The 19726-nt window shown below is 42.7% G+C and overlaps 1 protein-coding gene across 1 annotated transcript in view; it reads right to left on the bottom strand.

The window, feature by feature from the left end:
* LOC131958540 (phospholipid-transporting ATPase ABCA3) overlaps positions 1-14679 on the bottom strand; it is a 33912-nt gene extending 19233 nt beyond the window's left edge. The window contains exons 1-14 of the mRNA XM_059323626.1: positions 14499-14679; positions 13678-13917; positions 11174-11442; positions 9979-10213; positions 9109-9285; positions 8198-8379; positions 7321-7446; positions 6510-6627; positions 6025-6179; positions 4549-4698; positions 2759-2969; positions 1624-1873; positions 1261-1337; positions 249-577 (exon numbers count right to left, since the gene is read on the bottom strand). Of these exons, the coding sequence (XP_059179609.1) occupies positions 249-577; positions 1261-1337; positions 1624-1873; positions 2759-2969; positions 4549-4698; positions 6025-6179; positions 6510-6627; positions 7321-7446; positions 8198-8379; positions 9109-9285; positions 9979-10213; positions 11174-11442; positions 13678-13917; positions 14499-14679 (2700 nt within the window). The remainder of the gene's footprint in view (positions 1-248; positions 578-1260; positions 1338-1623; positions 1874-2758; positions 2970-4548; positions 4699-6024; positions 6180-6509; positions 6628-7320; positions 7447-8197; positions 8380-9108; positions 9286-9978; positions 10214-11173; positions 11443-13677; positions 13918-14498) is intronic.
* Between the last annotated feature and the right edge of the window lie 5047 nt (positions 14680-19726).

The following is a 19726-nucleotide window of genomic DNA, read 5'->3' as shown; positions in this document are numbered from 1 at the left end:
AAATTTTTAAATAAATTTCTGTTGATTAAAATTTCAAAATTAATTTTTTAAATTAAAATTTCAAAATTAATTTCTATTGATTAAAGTTTCAAAATTAATTTCTGTTGATTAAAATGTTAAAATTAATTTCTGTTGATTAAAATGTCAAAATAAATGTCTGTTTAATTAAAATTTCAAAATTAATTTCGGTTGATTTCTACCACCACACACATTTTGACGTTATCACAACAAAAAAGATGGTTACCTACGTTATTCGCCGCCAAAATCAGCTTTTCATGTTTGCCAGTGAGTTGCTTAAAGTAAACATCAACAAGGTCAGCATTCTGCTGGTTCAAGGTCAACGTCGACACGGGCACGACGGTCTCGCCGTAGATGGACAGGTCAAAGGTCAACGCCCCGCCGGAGGGTTTGGTGATCTCGGCGGTCATGGGGAAGGCGGCCAACAGCACAGGCAGGAAGAGCTGCAGGAACGTCAACTTTTTGGTGCGGCAGCTGTACAAGATCTTCTTGTACAGCACGGCCTTGACCCGCGACATGAACAGGCTGCTGCCGCTGCAGAGGTCAAAGGGCGGGAAGTCTAAAACGAGGCAAAGGTTGACTTTATTCGTTGACTTAGATAAAATTATGTTTTGTCAGTACATTTCGCAAAAAATTCTGTACCCCCCCCCCCCGATGTGAACTGCAGTTCTCTATCACCCCCTCCTCCCACCTTCCCCTTCCCACACACGTCCTGAGATGCTGATGCTATCAGTTTGACAATGTCGGAAAGAAGAGTTTCATTAAAATAATTTTTTTGCCAAAACGTATGTAAGTTTAATTTTCCTATTTCTACAACTTAAACGGTAAAAATTACATAAATCAAACAATTTTCACGAGAAATTATTTTTCTTCTGAAAACTGTTCTTCGCAGGAATTTTTAGCAATCTCACATGCTAAATAGAAATCTGCATTATGCTATTCAAAGTGCCGAATTTGCAATTACAAATTGAAGATTTATTGGGAAAAAATAAAATAATTCATCATGCAATCTATCTTTAAAAAATAAAAGAAATATAGAATAGTTTCATATTGTATGTTGAAAAAAAAACAAGTTTTTAAAAATAATTTTCGCGAAATTTTAGTGTATTTAATTTCTTGCAAAATAATTTTAATTTTATTCTTTACATTAATGGGTACGGTTCGAGTAAAACTGTAGTTTCGTATCAACTAACAATAGCAGTATTAAAAAATTTGGCCTGATTCTGCTGCCTGAGTACTTACGTTTATTGCCGTCTACGTCAACATCCTGGTCCACGTTCTCTCCCGTCTCCAACTCATGCGACTCCTCGGATCCGACGCTGAAGAAATAAAGTGATTTAATCAGGAGTGTGGACTAGTCAGGGGCGTCTGAGGGATGAATCTAGATGGGGGTTAGGGGGTGGAAAGGGGGGGGGGGGGCTACGGCATTGGATTTTAAATTTAATTTTTTTTTTGTTTTTTAAAGATCAGCACTATCCAACACATTTTCGGGGCTTCGGAAAGCGTTTTCACTCCAAAAAAAATATTTATTCAGAGGTTTGAAATGTAAGATAGATTACTGCTTCCCCCCTCCCCCTCCCCCCAACCCCCCTGGGTTCAACTTACTTAAGAAAAACTTCCTCCATCGTCGTGGCTGTGATGCCCAGCCCAGCATAGCCCAACTCCTGACGGTGCGTGTGTAGGAGCTGAAGCAGCTCAGGGAATTGTGATTTCTCCTCCTCGGGCAGAAGGTAGGACATCTCGTTCTGTAGGTCAGCCTGGAGTTGGGCGGTGCCCGTGTAGGACTTCATCAGCTCCTGTAGGGCCGGGGGGTTGAACGTGGGGGTCTTCACGACGATCAGGTGATACCCGGCCCCTGGGAGATATAAAGAAAGATAGTTTATAAATAGAGCCAAAAAGTTTTGAACTACTAATGAAAAACGGTGGTCTTTAAAAAATTTAGAAGGTTTAAAAAAAAAGCCTCTACTCTTAAGCTACGCTACTGGCACTGTATTTTTTTTACTTTGAGCTCATGTCAAAATTTCATAGAAAGATTTTTAAATTTAAAATATGAAAAAAGAAAAGAATTATTTTCTAAATCTTGGAATTAGTTGATCATGTACAATGATTCCTACCCAGATTTCTAAGCTAAACGGACACAGGGATAAATCTTATAAAGGGGATGATGGTCATCCTTCTACCATCCCAAACTGGGGTTGGTGGGTCATCTCCTAAGGATGGGTCATCATCCAGTAAGGATACAAATAATGGAACCAGACACTCGTCTCACTCCAGTAAAAAAAAAAGAAAGTTCCCTTTTCAAGTAGGGAGGTGAAGTAGAATCCACCTGTTTCAAGGAACTGGGCTTATGAAGGGAACATGTGGTCAGCACTATGCCCAGTCGCCTTTTTTACCCTAACAGATACGGTCTTCTGATTTGAACGCGGATTTGAACTCAAGAATTTCTCCGCCGCTAGGCCACGCCGTTCCTATAAAAAGTATATTTAATGTTTATTATATATTCTATGATGATCCCGACTGTTACAAAATGATCTCAATATAAATGTTTTTTCCTTAACCCCTGCTCCTGTCAACACCGACTATCCCCAACTTATTTAAACCTTTTAAGTAAGCAGTTTGACAACAACCACATTCATCTTTAACCTATTTATTTTATTTTTTTTTGTAAGAATTTACACAGTTAAAACCGTTATTTTTATACAAGTAATGCCAGTCGATATAATATACGTGTTAAACTTACCGTAAGTTTTCTTCAGGAACATCGGACTGCCGCAGCACTTGAAGCTGCCCTTAGCCATGATGGCGATACGGTCTCCTATGGCGTCGGCCTCCTCCATGTTCTGAGTGGAGAGCAGCACGGTCCGGCCGGTCTTGTAGGCTCTCAGGAGATCCCAGATCTGGCGCCGGGAGTGGGGGTCGATGCTGGTGGTGGGCTCGTCTAGAACGATGACCTGGACGAGAGGGAGGTCACGTGACGTAGTGACGTCACGTGACTTAGTAACGTCAAGCTACTTAGTGACGTCAGATGACTTAGTGACGTCAAGTTACTTAGTGACGTGAGATGACCACTGATGTAAGATACCATTATAAGATCACACACGCTAGAGTGACGTGAACTGACCGAGACCAAAGTGACTTAAATGACCAAGAGTGATGGTAAATGACCCACACATAAGTTACGTTAATCGGACGATAGTGACCTTAGATGACCACCATATCGTTGAACCATGAACCTGTAAATGACCAACTACTACAACACGAACCTGTAAATGACTAACTACTACAACATGAACCTGTAAATGACCAACTACTACAACACGAACCTGTAAATGACCAACTACAACACGAACCTGTAAATGACCAACTACTAAAACATTAAGCTGTAAATGACCAACTACAACACGAACCTGTAAATGACCAACTACTAAAACATTAAGCTGTAAATGACCAACTACTACAACACAAACCTGTAAATGACCAACTACAACACGAACCTGTAAATGACCAACTACAACACGAACCTGTAAATGACCAACTACTACAACACGAACCTGTAAATGACCAACTACAACATGAACCTGTAAATGACCAACTACTACAACACGAACCTGTAAATGAGCAACTACAACACGAACCTGTAAATGACCAACTACTACAACACGAACCTGTAAATGACCAACTACAACACGAACCTGTAAATGACCAACTACTAAAACATTAAGCTGTAAATGACCAACTACTACAACACAAACCTGTAAATGACCAACTACATAAATGACCAACTACATAAATGACCAACTACTACAACACGAACCTGTAAACGACCAACTACTACATCACAAACCTGTAAATGACCAACTACTACAACATGAACCTGTAAATGACCAACTACTACAACACGAACCTGTAAATGACCAACTACAACACGAACCTGTAAATGACCAACTACAACACGAACCTGTAAATGACCAACTGCTAAAACATTAAGCTGTAAATGACCAACTACAACAACACAAACCTGTAAATGAAAAACTACATAAATGACCAACTACATAAATGACCAACTACTACAATATGAGCCTGTAAATGACGAACTACTACAACACGAACCTGTAAATGACCAACTACTACATCACAAACCTGTAAATGACCAACTACTAAACCCGAACCTGTAAATGACCAACAACTACAACTTGAACCTGTAAAGGATCAACTACTGCTATACGAACAACGACCAACTACTACAACACGAACCTGTAAATGACCAACTACTACAACACGAACCTGTAAATGACCAACTACATAAATGACCAACAACTACAACACGAACCTGTAAATGACCAACTACATAAATGACCAACAACTACAATACGAACCTGTAAATGACCAACTATAACACGAACCTGTAAATGACCAACTACAACACGAACCTGTAAATGACCAACTATAACACGAACCTGTAAATGACCAACTACATAAATGACCAACAACTACAACACGAACCTGTAAATGACCTACTACAACACGAACCTCTGAACCACCAACTAGCGCTAGAGCTATGGACAACTTCCGTTTGTGCCCACTGGCCAATGTGCTGACCACCTTGTCCGACTTGTCATCGAGGCTTGCCTTTTTCATCAGTTCGTTCAGCTCCTGCTCCACGACATCGCCACCTTTCAACTGGTTTCAACCAGCAAAAAAACTACTCAAGTTATTTTAATATTTTTACGTTTAAAGGAGGGAGTAAAATAAGTATTGTAGGTAGAATTAATTTTTCTTTAAGATTTTTTGTGTGTGGGGGGATTTCAGTTTACATGCACGAGATTATATGTAATAAAAAAAACTTTAGAGAACTTCGATATTTTAAAAATTGTTTAATTTTAGGTAATGCTTCACTTACAGGCGAGTGGAACCAATTATAATCTTTATTTGATGCTGTCTATCACGAATGTTAAATTTAAAGCGATTTTAAAAATAGGTAACACAATAGCTTTGGAAAGAACAGAACAAATATGAAATGAAGAAGGAAGTGATATGCCATACAATACAGAAACCTTTCACAAGATGTTAGAAAACGAAGTTGACCCCAAAATACTTGGCGCAGAGAAATTGAGAAAATGCATACAAATAATTGGAAAGAAGTGGGGGAAAAAAATAACAGTACAGAAAGAATGGAAGAGTTCTGTGGGTGGCGTATGTTTCAGGGGGAGTTGAAAAATGTAAAAAAAAAAATTACAAGAAGAATGCTTTCATTTAACATTTCATAGGGCGAATGAAGAAAATGGGTACAGGACATTACCCCCCAGGGGCGTAGCGAGGGGGGGGGGGGCGGGGGGGGCGGATCGCACCGGGTGACACCATTTAGGGGGGTGACACCAAGGCAAAAAATAGCAAAATATGTAGAGAAAAACTTGAGTGGGGGGTGCAAATCGAAAGTTTGAGGGGGGGGGGGTGCAAATCGAAAGGTTGAGGGGGGGGGGTGCAAATCGAAAACTTGAAAGTTTGTTCCCGGGAAGGGTCGCAACGCCTCTGGGGGGTGACACCATTAAGTGCCGCACCGGGTGACACCCGACCTCGCTACGCCACTGCCCCCCCCCCTTCGTCAATCACCCCCGGACATTTCCCCTCCCCAGACATCCCCCAAGCAATTATCCCCCTGTTATTTACCCATTTTGTCAATTACCCCCCTTCGCCCATTCCGAGTTAGGGATAGGGTTAGGGTTTGATGTAGGTTTAAAGCTGGTGTTAGGATTGTTGTTGGGGTTAGGGTTAACTATAGATTTATGGTTAGGGTCAGGGTTCTTAAATATTGGTTGGGGGGGGGGGGGTAATTAACAGGGAGCGGGGTAATGTCTCCAGGGGGATAATGTCAGAGGGAAAGTCCGGTGATAGGTAAATGACGGGGGAAGGGGGGGGGGGTAATGTCTCCGGGGGGATAATGCCAGGAGGAAAGTACGGTGAGGGGTAAATGACGTGGGTAATGTCCTAGACCAGAATAAAACCCACGTTGGCGTAGAGATACATGTGTTCCCACACAGTGAGGTTGTCGAAGAGCACGTTGTGTTGCAGGCACACCCCCAGGAACTTGCGCACTCTGTAGACCTTGGTGCCGATGTCGTAACCCCTCAGGACAGCAGTACCTGAGCAGGGCCGGGTCACCCCTGGCGAGATATTAAACAGAACATTCCAGAATCTAAATCAACAGACAAACGCTAGCAACATCATTATTTACCTACTTAGCTTTCTTCTGATATACTAATTTTTGTATTCAAACCTATTTTTACAAGCTTTTACAAACTCACTGTCTTTGTCTGTCGTCATTCTGTTTAGATCGAAACGCCCGAGTGAAATTACTGGCACTTCTAACCAACAGATACGGTTCATAGTTGGTACGTGGGTCAAGACATGAAGACAATGCAACATGGCATTAAATTTGACTTAATTGGTTGCCTAATTAATTTTTTATGAATTAACTAAAACTTTGACCTTACCTGTTAAAATATTAAAGAGCGTTGTTTTGCCTGCACCATTGTGGCCCAATATAACTGTAATCTGATCCTCGTATATGTTTAAGGAAACGTTAGCCAGAACCTTATTTTCCCCATAGCTCTGTTGTTAGGAAAAAAACACACCTTTATATCAGGCAGTTTCAAAGGGAAAATGGATAAACGTACTAAATTCTTGATGTAAGCGCTAAACACAAACACTTGAACATCATATACACATGTTAGTTGAGTGAATGAATGAGTATTAACCACAAATAGTGTCATATATATATATATATATATATATATATATATATATATATATATATATATATATATATATATATATGAGCTTCATTAGCTTGGGAAGACAACTCATCTAGGAGGGAAAACGCCAAAATCAAACATCTGCTGCCATGCAGATTGTTATTGATGGTAGCAAATTGTTGCTATGGAGGCAAATCTAGAAAGAAAAGTTAGCTCAAGTCGGAATTAATGAGCCATATAGCGCTAAACATGTTGCCACGTAATACTTAATTGTGTTGGGAGGAAATCCCTACAATATTAAAATTAAGAACGAAGAAAAAGAAGATATACAAGAGTTTCAATTGATTGGTTCAAAGCCCTTAAAATATCGATAGAAATCATGGTCCCATTTATTTTCAATATGTATGTACAAATATGACTTAGTATTTATCCATACATATTTACAAAACATTATCCTAATGATCCCAATGATATTTACAAAACAGTATCCCAATGATCATCCAAAAACATGGTTTGAATCCTCAACATAACCTCCACACCGTGTCCTCACCTTATTTATATTATTGACTTGAATTCCCATCTGCAAGTTAGCTGGTTCAGCCTCAAATTTGGCATCAGTTTCCGGCGTGTTAGCCTCTCCATATGTTTTAGACTCCGACTTTGTCCACAACGAACTCTGAAACCAGATAACCTTTAACCTCTTAGCCACACGTGCTCGATAATTATACGTCATTATAGTGGGGGTGTGAAGAAGAGTGTGATTGTACAAAAAATGAGTGTTTTACTTAGTTACATCAAGTATTTGGTTGTTCGAAAAATCGTGCTTACCCAACTAAAATGTGTGCGTCAAATAAATGATTAATAGAATTGGATCTAACCAGCAGAGATTCTTAAAAACAAACGTCTTCAGATATTTTTCAAAACTTTCATAGTAAAACTATTTTTAAATATCATCTTTCTATTTAAAAAAAAACGTTAATACTTGTTTTAATCATCAAAGAAAATAAGCCTTTATTGTTTATTAATCTAGGAACTTTAGGCTATAAGTACGCTAAATTTAACATGGACATCTTTTTTAATTTTTTGTACATTAACAATTTTTATTTTAGTTTTAGTATTATTACAATATTATCGTTTACTTGTGTGATATATTTCTTTCAACATTCACATATTTACAATATTTATCGACTATTTTAAAAAAAAAACACATCTAACACGGCACAGACGATATGTTAAAAATATATTAGACGGTATTGCTTTCTGTAAGGGGTGGGGGTTAGGGGTTGACCCTGTACCTGAAGAAAGAACAAGGTGCTTAGGTATGCCGCCCCCCCCCGGCTTATCCTGCCTGTACCTGATGAAAACAGGTTGAGCGTGGGTAAGCCGAGCTCCCCCCCCCCTCCCCCGGGATGACCTGCTTAATGTACCTGAAGAAAGAACAAATAAGGTTTGGGTATGCCGAGCTCCCCCGGGTTGACCTGCTCGATGTACATGGCCAGGAGTGAGTACACACTGGCGTCCAGCAGCAGCATGAGTGTGGCCTCCAGTAGGTTGACCGTCACCAGGTTGTCCCCGTGGGAGGAGGCCGTAGACCAGCTGAGGGGTTTCACTGTGGGGGGGGGGGGTAGGAGAACAGAGGTTAAGGTCATTGGGGGTCGATGTGAGTTTACAGTTAAGGCAATAGGAACTAAGATAAGGTTAGGGTTAAGGTGAATGGGATTGGTGTGAGTTAAAAGTTAAGGGTAGAGGAACTGAGATGAGGTTAGGGTAAAGGTCAGTTAGTAAACACATGTTCTACCCGAATTAATACAAAATGTAGAACACCAACTCACTTTATAACAACACCAACTCACTTTGTAACACACCAACTCACTGTATAACACACAAACTCACTTTATAACACTCCAACTCACTGTGTAACACACCTACTCACTGTGCCCGTGTAACACATCAACTCACTGTGTAACACACCAACTCACTATGTAACACACCAACTCACTATGTAACACACCAACTCACTGTGTAACACACCACTCACAGTGTAACATACCAACTCACTGTATAACACACCAACTCACTGTATAACACACCTACTGACTGTGTTCTTGTAACACATCAACTCACTGTGTAACACACCAACGCACTACGTAACACACCAACTCACTATGTAACACACCACTCACTGTGTAACACACTAACTCACTGTATAACACACTAACTCACTGTGTAACACACCACTCGCTGTGTAACACACCAAGACTGTGCCCATGTAACACACCAACTCACTGTGCCCATGTAACACACCAACTCACTGTGCCCATGTAACACATCAACTCACTGTGAGTCTCATGCAGGTAAATGACGTTCGCCCCCACGGCCATGGCGGTGTTGAAGAAGAGACACCAGAACATGAGCGTGCCGTAGCTCATATAGGCCACGCCCACCATGTTGATCGTGTACCACGGCAGGTAGAACAGGACGAAGACGATACCGGAAGTGACCGCTTCAAAAGAGGCTAAAGACAGGAAAGACAAAAGTATTGCCGTGTTCTCCAGGTAAGGTCGTATAGTTATACAAACAGTTAGTGTTAGTATTTTTACATGCTAAAGACAAGTATAAGTTCATTGGCATTTCGGTCCAAGGGCTGCGTCATAAATTTGTTACAGATTCCTATTTTCAAAGTATAATTCTAGAGGGACTTTTATTTTGCTTTAGGTATCTGACTTTTAAGTTCTAACACCTACGATCAAGAAAAATGAAGACAGTGTTACTTTGGCTAATCATTTTAGTAAGAGTAAACACAATATTAAAACTGACTTTTTTTTTATACCGCTGCCCGTTTTTTATTTAATTTTAAAGACCGCATGAACACGGAATGGTGGTTCATACTAGGATTCGGCACTCGAGCACCAGATGGCTGAAACGAGCAGGTATCTTTTATCTATACTCTCCTTCCCTACTGCACACCACGACCCCCAACGCCTCTGAGTCGTTCACCACACTTTTGTCTGCTGAGGAAGACCTTAGGTTGAAACGTCCATTGTACCTGTTATTGTTTTGAATTTGTAGGGATACAAAATACCTGTTTCATTACAAAGTTCTAAATTTGATCATCATCTAGCTTTAACCCTGTTACCTATTTATGTTTTATGTTACATGCACAAGCATTCATGCGGAACTAACACCGTCAGCCGTTGACGTCACTCACTTTTGTTGACGCATGCGCTGACCAGGTAGGAGAAACTCATCATGGCCAGGGCGTAGGCCATGAGAAAGGCGATGAGAAGCGTCACTTCCGTCTGGGTGAGCACGGGCCGCGTCACCAGCGGCATGCACATCAAGGTCGAGGTCAGGACGATGGGGGTGAGGTACTTGAGGAAGAAGGTCAGGAACCAGGAAATCTTGTGAGCTGTGAGATCGAGTCCAACCTGGACCATGGCTATCTGGGGAGAAACGCGAGGCTTGTTAGACGTAGAGGGGTCGGCGTGGTCGAGTGGGTAAAGCTCATGGTTGCTAAAACCGAAAAGTCTCGAGTTCGAACCCTAGGGCAGATGAGGCTCGACAGCTGGGGACAGCAACTACAAAATCAAACAACTGCTGCAGTTTAGTTTGTTCTTGGTTGGGCAAAGACTATGGAAGCAAATCCAAAATGAAAAGCAGGCTGAAATCGGAGTCAATGGCCTCAATAGCGCATAAGTTGACACAGTGTTGGAGGAAATCTCTTCCGAGAATCTCTTCAAACACTAAAAATTAAGAACGCAGAAGAAGAAGTTAGACGTTGAAAGTAACGCTACGGTATCTGATCGTCAACAAGTCGGGTGGAGCAGAGTTGTTCAGTGTTTTTGACTTCGGCACAAGCTTTGTGTTTTAAACTATGTCCAACCACATTTGCTTTCCCCAACATGAGTCAGGTACTCAGAGATGGCTGGTCCGTCGTTTGAGATAAAAAAACAACGAAACTTTGCTTTCCAGTTAGCAAGCGATATCTACCGCCCAATACATAAAATCATATTTATAAAAATGAAAATCATAGTTTTGATGCGAATGTCGAACAGCGCTTGCGATGTGTATTACTGCGACTTGATTTATTATTTAGTTTATTAAAACATGACATCTTACTTAAGTAAAACGTTGAAACGTGATCTGATACTTTAGGGAAAACGTGATCTGTTAATTTATTTAAACGTGATCTGATACTTTATTATCGAAATCGTGATCTATTGATTTATTAAAACATGTTCTTTTATTTTATCATAACCGTGACCTTTCATGTGAGTGAAAATGAGATATGCTATTTACTTACTTACAACGTGATCTGTACTGTTAACGCGACTGTGACGTCACTAACTGTCACCGGTGACCCTGCCCTCACAAACACCAGATTCCCCCCCCCCCCCCCTTACCTTAATGTGTGTGTTCTTCTCAATGATCAAATCCCCTGTATTGATGACGATGCTCATCATGAACATCACCAGAAAGAACACGGACAGGTTCTTCAAGAACTTCCCAAACACCTCCCTTTCGTGGGGCAGCGACGGCAGCCTTTTGGTGAAAATGTTGGTGTCGTTGGGTAAAGCCTTGCCGCCCCAGTAACGAATGAACGCCTCGGCTAACTTCATCTGCATGAAGTGGGTGGTTCTGTACAGGGAGTAGAAGCTTTGCTCATCGGAATCTTTGGGAGAGATAGAAAGAATACATTGAAGCTTGATTCTAAAATCAGAAAATACAAGTTTGGAGACTGTAACAGATTGCACAGGCAGGAACGTGCAATAATTTGATGCAGAGATGTGTGTAAACAGGTGACGTCTTTACAGTGTTCTTTTCAAGCTTCTCTCATGGGGGTTGGGGGGGGGGAGTCCGTTTTGGAGCCGCCGCCTCTACCCACTTCGTCAGTTAAATAGAAAATATCTATTTTACCATAATTATAATTGCCTACCCCCCTCCCTCCACCATCGCGGATCAAACGCCCAAAAGAAACACTGTACCATGAGTGGAGTGACTTTGGCAGCGAAACAAAAATACAGTCAAATATTTATTTTAAAGCAAAAGACAACACAAAAGGGGCGCTATTTTATTTAGAAGACTAGCTACATAGCAACAAAACTGACCAAACTAAAAAAAATTGAATGGTATACACTACTTCAGCAACGATAGCTTAAGATATTTAAAACTTACACAAGTGGTGGTTTTATTGTGACTATATTGAAACGAAGCAGATTCTGTAATATATCTTATGCAGATTGTTAGTTCCCCAAGGTTTAGTGAATATTTATTTAACCGTCTTGTTAGCGGTCGTACGGTCTACTACCTGACCACATTATCCCTTCTTGCGGTAGTTAAGAATTATCATTAATTACAATAACGTAACTTCATAATGATACCAGTTTAAACAAAAAGATATTGCAACTCAAAGAACAACAACTCAAAACAAGTTCCTATATTTTTATTGGCAAAATAATACACGACATGAATTAAAATACTGCTCACGAAATGGGCTACGAGTTTGGGTCTTATTTTGAGCAGTTCACTAGCATAATAAAGAACTGTGTCTGCCACCTCTACCCTGCATGATAAATTGCTAATTACTAATGACTGTTTAAATAAATAGCCGGGGACTGGACAAAATGGAAGGGTATGGTTGAGGCCCTATGTTCCACGGGCAGCAAAGAGGACAAAGTCAAGTCATTGAGAGTTTACTAACCGTTCATCTGTCCAATGTTGAGGCCCTATGTTATACAAGGAGCAAAGAGGACAAAGTCAAGTCATTGAGAGTTTACTAACCGTTCATCTGTCCAATGTTGAGGCCCTATGTTATACAAGGAGCAAAGAGGACAAAGTCAAGACATTGACAGTTTACTAACCGTTCATCTGTCCAATGTTGAGGCCCTATGTTATACAAGGAGCAAAGAGGACAACGTCAAGTCATTGAGAGTTTACTAACCGTTCATCTGTCCAATGTTGAGGCCCTATGTTATACAAGGAGCAAAGAGGACAAAGTCAAGTCATTGAGAGTTTACTAACCGTTCATCTGTCCAATGTTGAGGCCCTATGTTATACAAGGAGCAAAGAGGACAAAGTCAAGTCATTGAGAGTTTACTAACCGTTCATCTGTCCAATGTTGAGGCCCTATGTTATACAAGGAGCAAAGAGGACAAAGTCAAGTCATTGAGAGTTTACTAACCGTTCATCTGTCCAATGTTGAGGCCCTATGTTATACAAGGAGCAAAGAGGACAAAGTCAAGTCATTGAGAGTTTACTAACCGTTCATCTGTCCAATGTTGAGGCCCTATGTTATACAAGGAGCAAAGAGGACAAAGTCAAGTCATTGAGAGTTTACTAACCGTTCATCTGTCCAATGTTGAGGCCCTATGTTATACAAGGAGCAAAGAGGACAAAGTCAAGTCATTGAGAGTTTACTAACCGTTCATCTGTCCAATGTTGAGGCCCTATGTTATACAAGGAGCAAAGAGGACAAAGTCAAGTCATTGAGAGTTTACTAACCGTTCATCTGTCCAATGTTGAGGCCCTATGTTATACAAGGAGCAAAGAGGACAAAGTCAAGTCATTGAGAGTTTACTAACCGTTCATCTGTCCAATGTTGAGGCCCTATGTTATACAAGGAGCAAAGAGGACAAAGTCAAGACATTGACAGTTTACTAACCGTTCATCTGTCCAATGTTGAGGCCCTATGTTATACAAGGAGCAAAGAGGACAAAGTCAAGACATTGACAGTTTACTAACCAGTCATCTGTCCAATGTTGAGGACCTATGTTCCACAAGGAGCAAAGAAAACTAAGTCAAAGTCAAGACAATGACAGTTTACTAACCATTCATCTGTCCAATGTTGAGGCCCTATGTTATACAAGGAGCAAAGAGGACAAAGCCGTGTAATTGACAGTTTACTAACCGTTCATCTGTCCAAGAGCCGTAGGGTCCGGGTTCGAGTACAAGTTATCCAGCTTGACGGGGAGAAAACTCTGAGGCTCACGGAAAATGACTCTGGTGTTTCTCTTGATGACGCAGTCGCTCTGCGAGAGGTCAGGGAAGGAGAGGATTAGCGAGATTAGCAGCGGATTATCGGCTTGGAATTTCAAGGCGTCGTCCTCTGTGGTGAACCCGAAAATGGAATCCGTATTTGATGGGCCATCTGCGAAAGAAAATGTAATATGGAATCCACATTCGCCTGAGTGTAAAACAAAATAAAAAAGTGAATTCATATTTCCCGAATTGTCTGCGGAACAAAATAATAATTAAAATCCTCTTTTGCATCTGTACAGAAAACTTTTTACGGCTCAGAGAAAACATTCTTGTTTTAGCTATTAATTGAACCGAAATTAGAAGCTTTATCTACAGTATAGATCGTTAGGTCTAAAAGTAAAATGGCTTTTGCCGGAGTTTTTTTTCGGGCATCTATTGCTCCGCCCCACCCCCTCGAAGAACATCTACTGCCCCCCGCCCCCCGAACAAAATATAATTTATAAATGAACATTTAGTCCATCCCCAAAAAATTCCAGTGCCCCCCCCCCCCCCCCCCCCCCCCTCGAAGAAAAACTTCTGAAAGAAAAACTGCTTTTGACGTGGGCTTCTTTGTTGAACTTTAAAAACATATAAGCTATCAACAATTAAATCAATAAATTTATAAACCAAAATCACATCATAGTCCGCATATAATGACTTATATCTTATAAGCGACAAACATTCACATCACAAAGTCATAAAGATACCTACTTTCCTTTTCCTCGTCCCGGTTCTTCGTCGACAACATCCGCACAAACTCGTCGGTCCCTGAGCACGACGGCGCGTAAGCCACGCCCATCGTCCGTCTCGTGGCGCACACTTCCTCCGAGCCGTAGCTGATGGCCTCGAGTGCCAGCTCTCGCGAGATGCTCTTGATGTACAGGAAGTACATTGCCAGGAACACGGGCAGCAGCAGCTCCAAGGTGAAGCTGAAGGGGCGCCTCTTCTGGAGGAGCCAGTTCTTCCACAGCAAGAGGCGGAGGTGGCTGGAAGTGGTGCGTTGTCAAAAGCCGTGGGGAGTGGGGCGTGTATGTGGGGGGGCATGTGTGGGGTAGGGCGTGTGTGTGAGGGGGGGCAGAAGGGGTATGTGGGAGAGGAGGGGTGGGGCATGTGTGGGGTAGGGCGTGTGTGTGAGGGGGGGGGGCAGAAGGGGTATGTGGGGGAGGAGGGGTGGGGCATGTGTGGGGTAGGGCGTGTGTGGGGGGTGGGGCAGAAGGGGGTATGTGGGGGAGGAGGGGTGGGGCATGTGTGGGGTAGGGCGTGTGTGTGAGGGGGGGCAGAAGGGGTATGTGGGAGAGGAGGGGTGGGGCATGTGTGGGGTAGGGCGTGTGTGTGAGGGGGGGGGGGCAGAAGGGGTATGTGGGGGAGGAGGGGTGGGGCATGTGTGGGGTAGGGCGTGTGTGGGGGGTGGGGCAGAAGGGGGTATGTGGGGGAGGAGGGGTGGGGCATGTGTGGGGTAGGGCGTGTGTGTGAGAGGGGGCAGAAGGGGTATGTGGGAGAGGAGGGGTGGGGCATGTGTGGGGTAGGGCGTGTGTGTGAGGGGGGGGGGGGGGGCAGAAGGGGTATGTGGGGGAGGAGGGGTGGGGCATGTGTGGGGTAGGGCGTGTGTGGGGGGTGGGGCAGAAGGGGGTATGTGGGGGAGGAGGGGTGGGGCATGTGTGGGGTAGGGCGTGTGTGTGAGGGGGGCAGAAGGGGTATGTGGGAGAGGAGGGGTGGGGCATGTGTGGGGTAGGGCGTGTGTGTGAGGGGGGGGCAGAAGGGGTATGTGGGGGAGGAGGGGTGGGGCATGTGTGGGGTAGGGCGTGTGTGGGGGGTGGGGCAGAAGGGGGTATGTGGGGGAGGAGGGGTGGGGCATGTGTGGGGTAGGGCGTGTGTGTGAGGGGGGGGCAGAAGGGGTATGTGGGGGAGGAGGGGTGGGGCATGTGTGGGATAGGGGCGTGTGTGTGAGGGGGGGGGGTCAGAAGGGGTATGTGGGAGAGGAGGGGTGGGGCATATGTGGGGTAGGGCGTGTGTGTGAGGGGGGGGGCAGAAGGGGGTATGTGGGGGAGGAGGGGTGGAGCATGTGTGGGGTAGGGCGTGTGTGGGGGGGGTGGGGCAGAAGGGGGTATGTGGGGGAGGAGGGGGTGGGGCATGTGTGGGGTAGGGCGTGTGTGGGGGTGGGGCAGAAGGGGGTATGTGGGGGGAGGAGGGGGCGTGTGGGGGGGAAGGGGTGGGAGCTAGGTTCTTTTTAGAAGATTTTGTTTTTAAGTGGGGTTGGAGGGGGGGGGGAAACTTCCGGGGGGAAGGGGCATTAAAAATAAATTTCTAGGTGGGTGGGTGAGTGGGTGGGGAGCAAGGTTTCTTTCAGAAGATTTCTTTATCCCAGATGGAATTGGACTGAAACTTCCAGGGAGGGGAGGGGGTGTCATTTAGAAACAAATTCCAGTGTGGGTGGTGGGGTTGGGGGGGGGGGGTAGGGAAGGTAACTCTTAAAGTGTATATTTTGAATATATTTTTTATAGTTCTTGCAGCCTCTAGACCAGGGGTCTCCAAACTTTTCAGCCCGAGAACGCATTAATTATCAAATATCATTTCGGGGGCCAGTTTCTTCCAGGCATCTTTTTGGGGTGGCTGAGCCCCCCCCCCCTCCCCACCGAAGAACATATACCCCCTCTCCCTACCCTCCCCCCCCCCCCCCCCCCCAACGAAATATAAATTATACAGAAATATATATACATTTCAGCGACTCATCCCATGCAATTGAAAAATGGCGAAACTTGCTTGCGTTTTTCATTATTTGAGTCACAATGTTTTCATCGATGTCTGCAACAAGGCGGGCAATGGTATTTGTACCCAAAGCTACATTTTCAGATCGTATTGAATTTTCTGTGCAAAGCTCCTCAACCACCTCCAACAAACATTTTCCCGTGGACAAAAATATCTCCGCGGGCCGGATGAGAGGACCTTGCGGGCCGCATCCGGCCCGCGGGCCGTAGTTTGGAGACCCCTGCTCTAGACTATTCTCGAAGTATACTTGTAAGAAGGGTATAGTCGCCCTTGATTACTATCAAGCCACTAACATTTGTTTTCAATTTACGAATGGGCGAAGTGGAATTTTTATAGAAAATATATAGATCTACTTTGCACAAAAAAAAAATTAACATCGATTTCTTTCTAAAATATTGACTGAGATCGGTATATTAATACATTTCTATTACAATTTCCTAACAAGTTTTCTAAAATAAAAAATAACAGCAACTTAACTCAAAGAACGAGAGCATTGTTACTAGAGTTATCTTTCCGGAGCACATAACACCCCCTCCCCTTCCAAACACCCCCCCCTTCCAAACACCCCCCCCCCCCCTCCCCCCGAACAAAGACTACCGCCCCGCCCCGGTCGAAATGGAATTTATATAGAAATTATATATACTTTTACTAGTGTCCCCCCCCCCCCCCTCTTAAAAATACCAAGTGTCCTCCTCCGGTGAAAAAAAAGTCTGAAAGAAACACTGAGTGTGTAACGCTTAACACCATTAACTAAGAGAGTAATGTTTTTGAGCTCATGTTTAGATGTAGCGTTAGAACTTAAGCACCAAAACACGTCTACTTGATCGAACTTATATTTAGTAAGCTGGGTATGGAATCTTGGTAGAATAATTTTTAACATCAATACAATTTAGGCTTTAAAATGCTGTATGGAAATATCTAACTACTCAACAGTTTAGATTAATTCACGTGACAAGTATAAAAATATTCTGCATGTTTACCGCCAGAAAAGCATTTTAATTTGAGTACTGTGTCTCGTAGAATTGTGTTGTTTATTTGTATTGTTTATTTTTTTTAATTTTATTTCCGCTTCCTGCGAATATTGCGCACTGTTTAAATAGGTGCGAAGTTTAAATGTACGCGTGTTTTTATGTTGAGCGGGTTATAAGAAGATATATTTAATGGATTTACAGTATAGTTTGTTGTAACAGTCACACACATATCACCATGTAGCAGTCACACATTTAGCACTATGTATCAGTCACACATTTAGCACAATGTAGCAGTCACACATTTAGCACTATGTAGTGTAACAGTCACACATTTAGCACCATGTAGCAGTCACACATTTAGCACTATGTAGCAGTCACACATTTAGCACCATGTAACAGTAACACATTTAGCACTATGTAGTGTAACTGTCACACATTTAGCACTATGTAGCAGTCACACATTTAGCACTATGTAGTGTAACAGTCACACATTTAGCACCATGTAGCAGTCACACATTTAGCACTATGTAGCAGTCACACATTTAGCACCATGTAACAGTCACACATTTAGCACTATGTAGTGTAACAGTCACACATTTAGCACCATGTAGCAGTCACACATTTAGCACCATGTAGCAGTCACACATTTAGCACCATGTAGCAGTCACACATTTAGCACCATGTAGCAGTCACACATTTAGCACCATGTAGTGTAACAGTCACACATTTAGCACTATGTAGCAGTCACACATTTAGCACTATGTAGTAGTCACACATTTAGCACCATGTAGCAGTCACACATTTAGCACCATGTAGCAGTCACACATTTAGCACTATGTAGTGTAACTGTCACACATTTAGCACTATGTAGCAGTCACACATTTAGCACTATGTAGTGTAACAGTCACACATTTAGCACCATGTAGCAGTCACACATTTAGCACTATGTAGCAGTCACACATTTAGCACCATGTAACAGTCACACATTTAGCACTATGTAGTGTAACAGTCACACATTTAGCACCATGTAGCAGTCACACATTTAGCACCATGTAGCAGTCACACATTTAGCACCATGTAGCAGTCACACATTTAGCACCATGTAGCAGTCACACATTTAGCACCATGTAGTGTAACAGTCACACATTTAGCACTATGTAGCAGTCACACATTTAGCACTATGTAGTAGTCACACATTTAGCACCATGTAGCAGTCACACATTTAGCACCATGTAGCAGTCACACATTTAGCACCATGTAGCAGTCACACATTTAGCACCATGTAGCAGTCACACATTTAGCACCATGTAGTGTAACAGTCACACATTTAGCACTATGTAGCAGTCACACATTTAGCACCATGTAGCAGTCACACATTTAGCACCATGTAGCAGTCACACATTTAGCACCATGTAGCAGTCACACATTTAGCACCATGTAGCAGTCACACATTTAGCACCATGTAGTGTAACAGTCACACATTTAGCACTATGTAGCAGTCACACATTTAGCACCATGTAGTGTAACAGTCACACATTTAGCACTATGTAACAGTCACACATTTAGCACCATGTAGTGTAACAGTCACACATTTAGCACTATGTAGCAGTCACACATTTAGCACCATGTAGTGTAACAGTCACACATTTAGCACTATGTAACAGTCACACATTTAGCACCATGTAGTGTAACAGTCACACATTTAGCACTATGTAGCAGTCACACATTTAGCACCATGTAGTGTAACAGTCACACATTTAGCACTATGTAGCAGTCACACATTTAGCACCATGTAGTGTAACAGTCACACATTTAGCACTATGTAGCAGTCACACATTTAGCACCATGTAGTGTAACAGTCACACATTTAGCACTATGTAACAGTCACACATTTAGCACCATGTAGTGTAACAGTCACACATTTAGCACTATGTAGTGTAACAGTCACACATTTAGCACCATGTAGTGTAACAGTCACACATTTAGCACAATGTAGCAGTCACACATTTAGCACCATGTAGCAGTCACACATTTAGCACTATGTAGTGTAACAGTCACACATTTAGCACTATGTAGCAGTCACACATTTAGCACTATGTAGCAGTCACACATTTAGCACCATGTAGCAGTCACACATTTAGCACCATGTAGCAGTCACACATTTAGCACCATGTAGTAGTCACACATTTAGCACCATGTAGC

This window comes from Physella acuta, unplaced genomic scaffold (genome assembly GCF_028476545.2).
Source record: "Physella acuta isolate Inbredline_101_S28 unplaced genomic scaffold, ASM2847654v3 ptg001333l, whole genome shotgun sequence".
NCBI classification, from domain to species: domain Eukaryota; kingdom Metazoa; phylum Mollusca; class Gastropoda; family Physidae; genus Physella; species Physella acuta.
The sequence above is the reverse complement of the archived record's forward strand: the minus strand, read 5'-3'. Positions and strand labels throughout refer to the sequence as shown.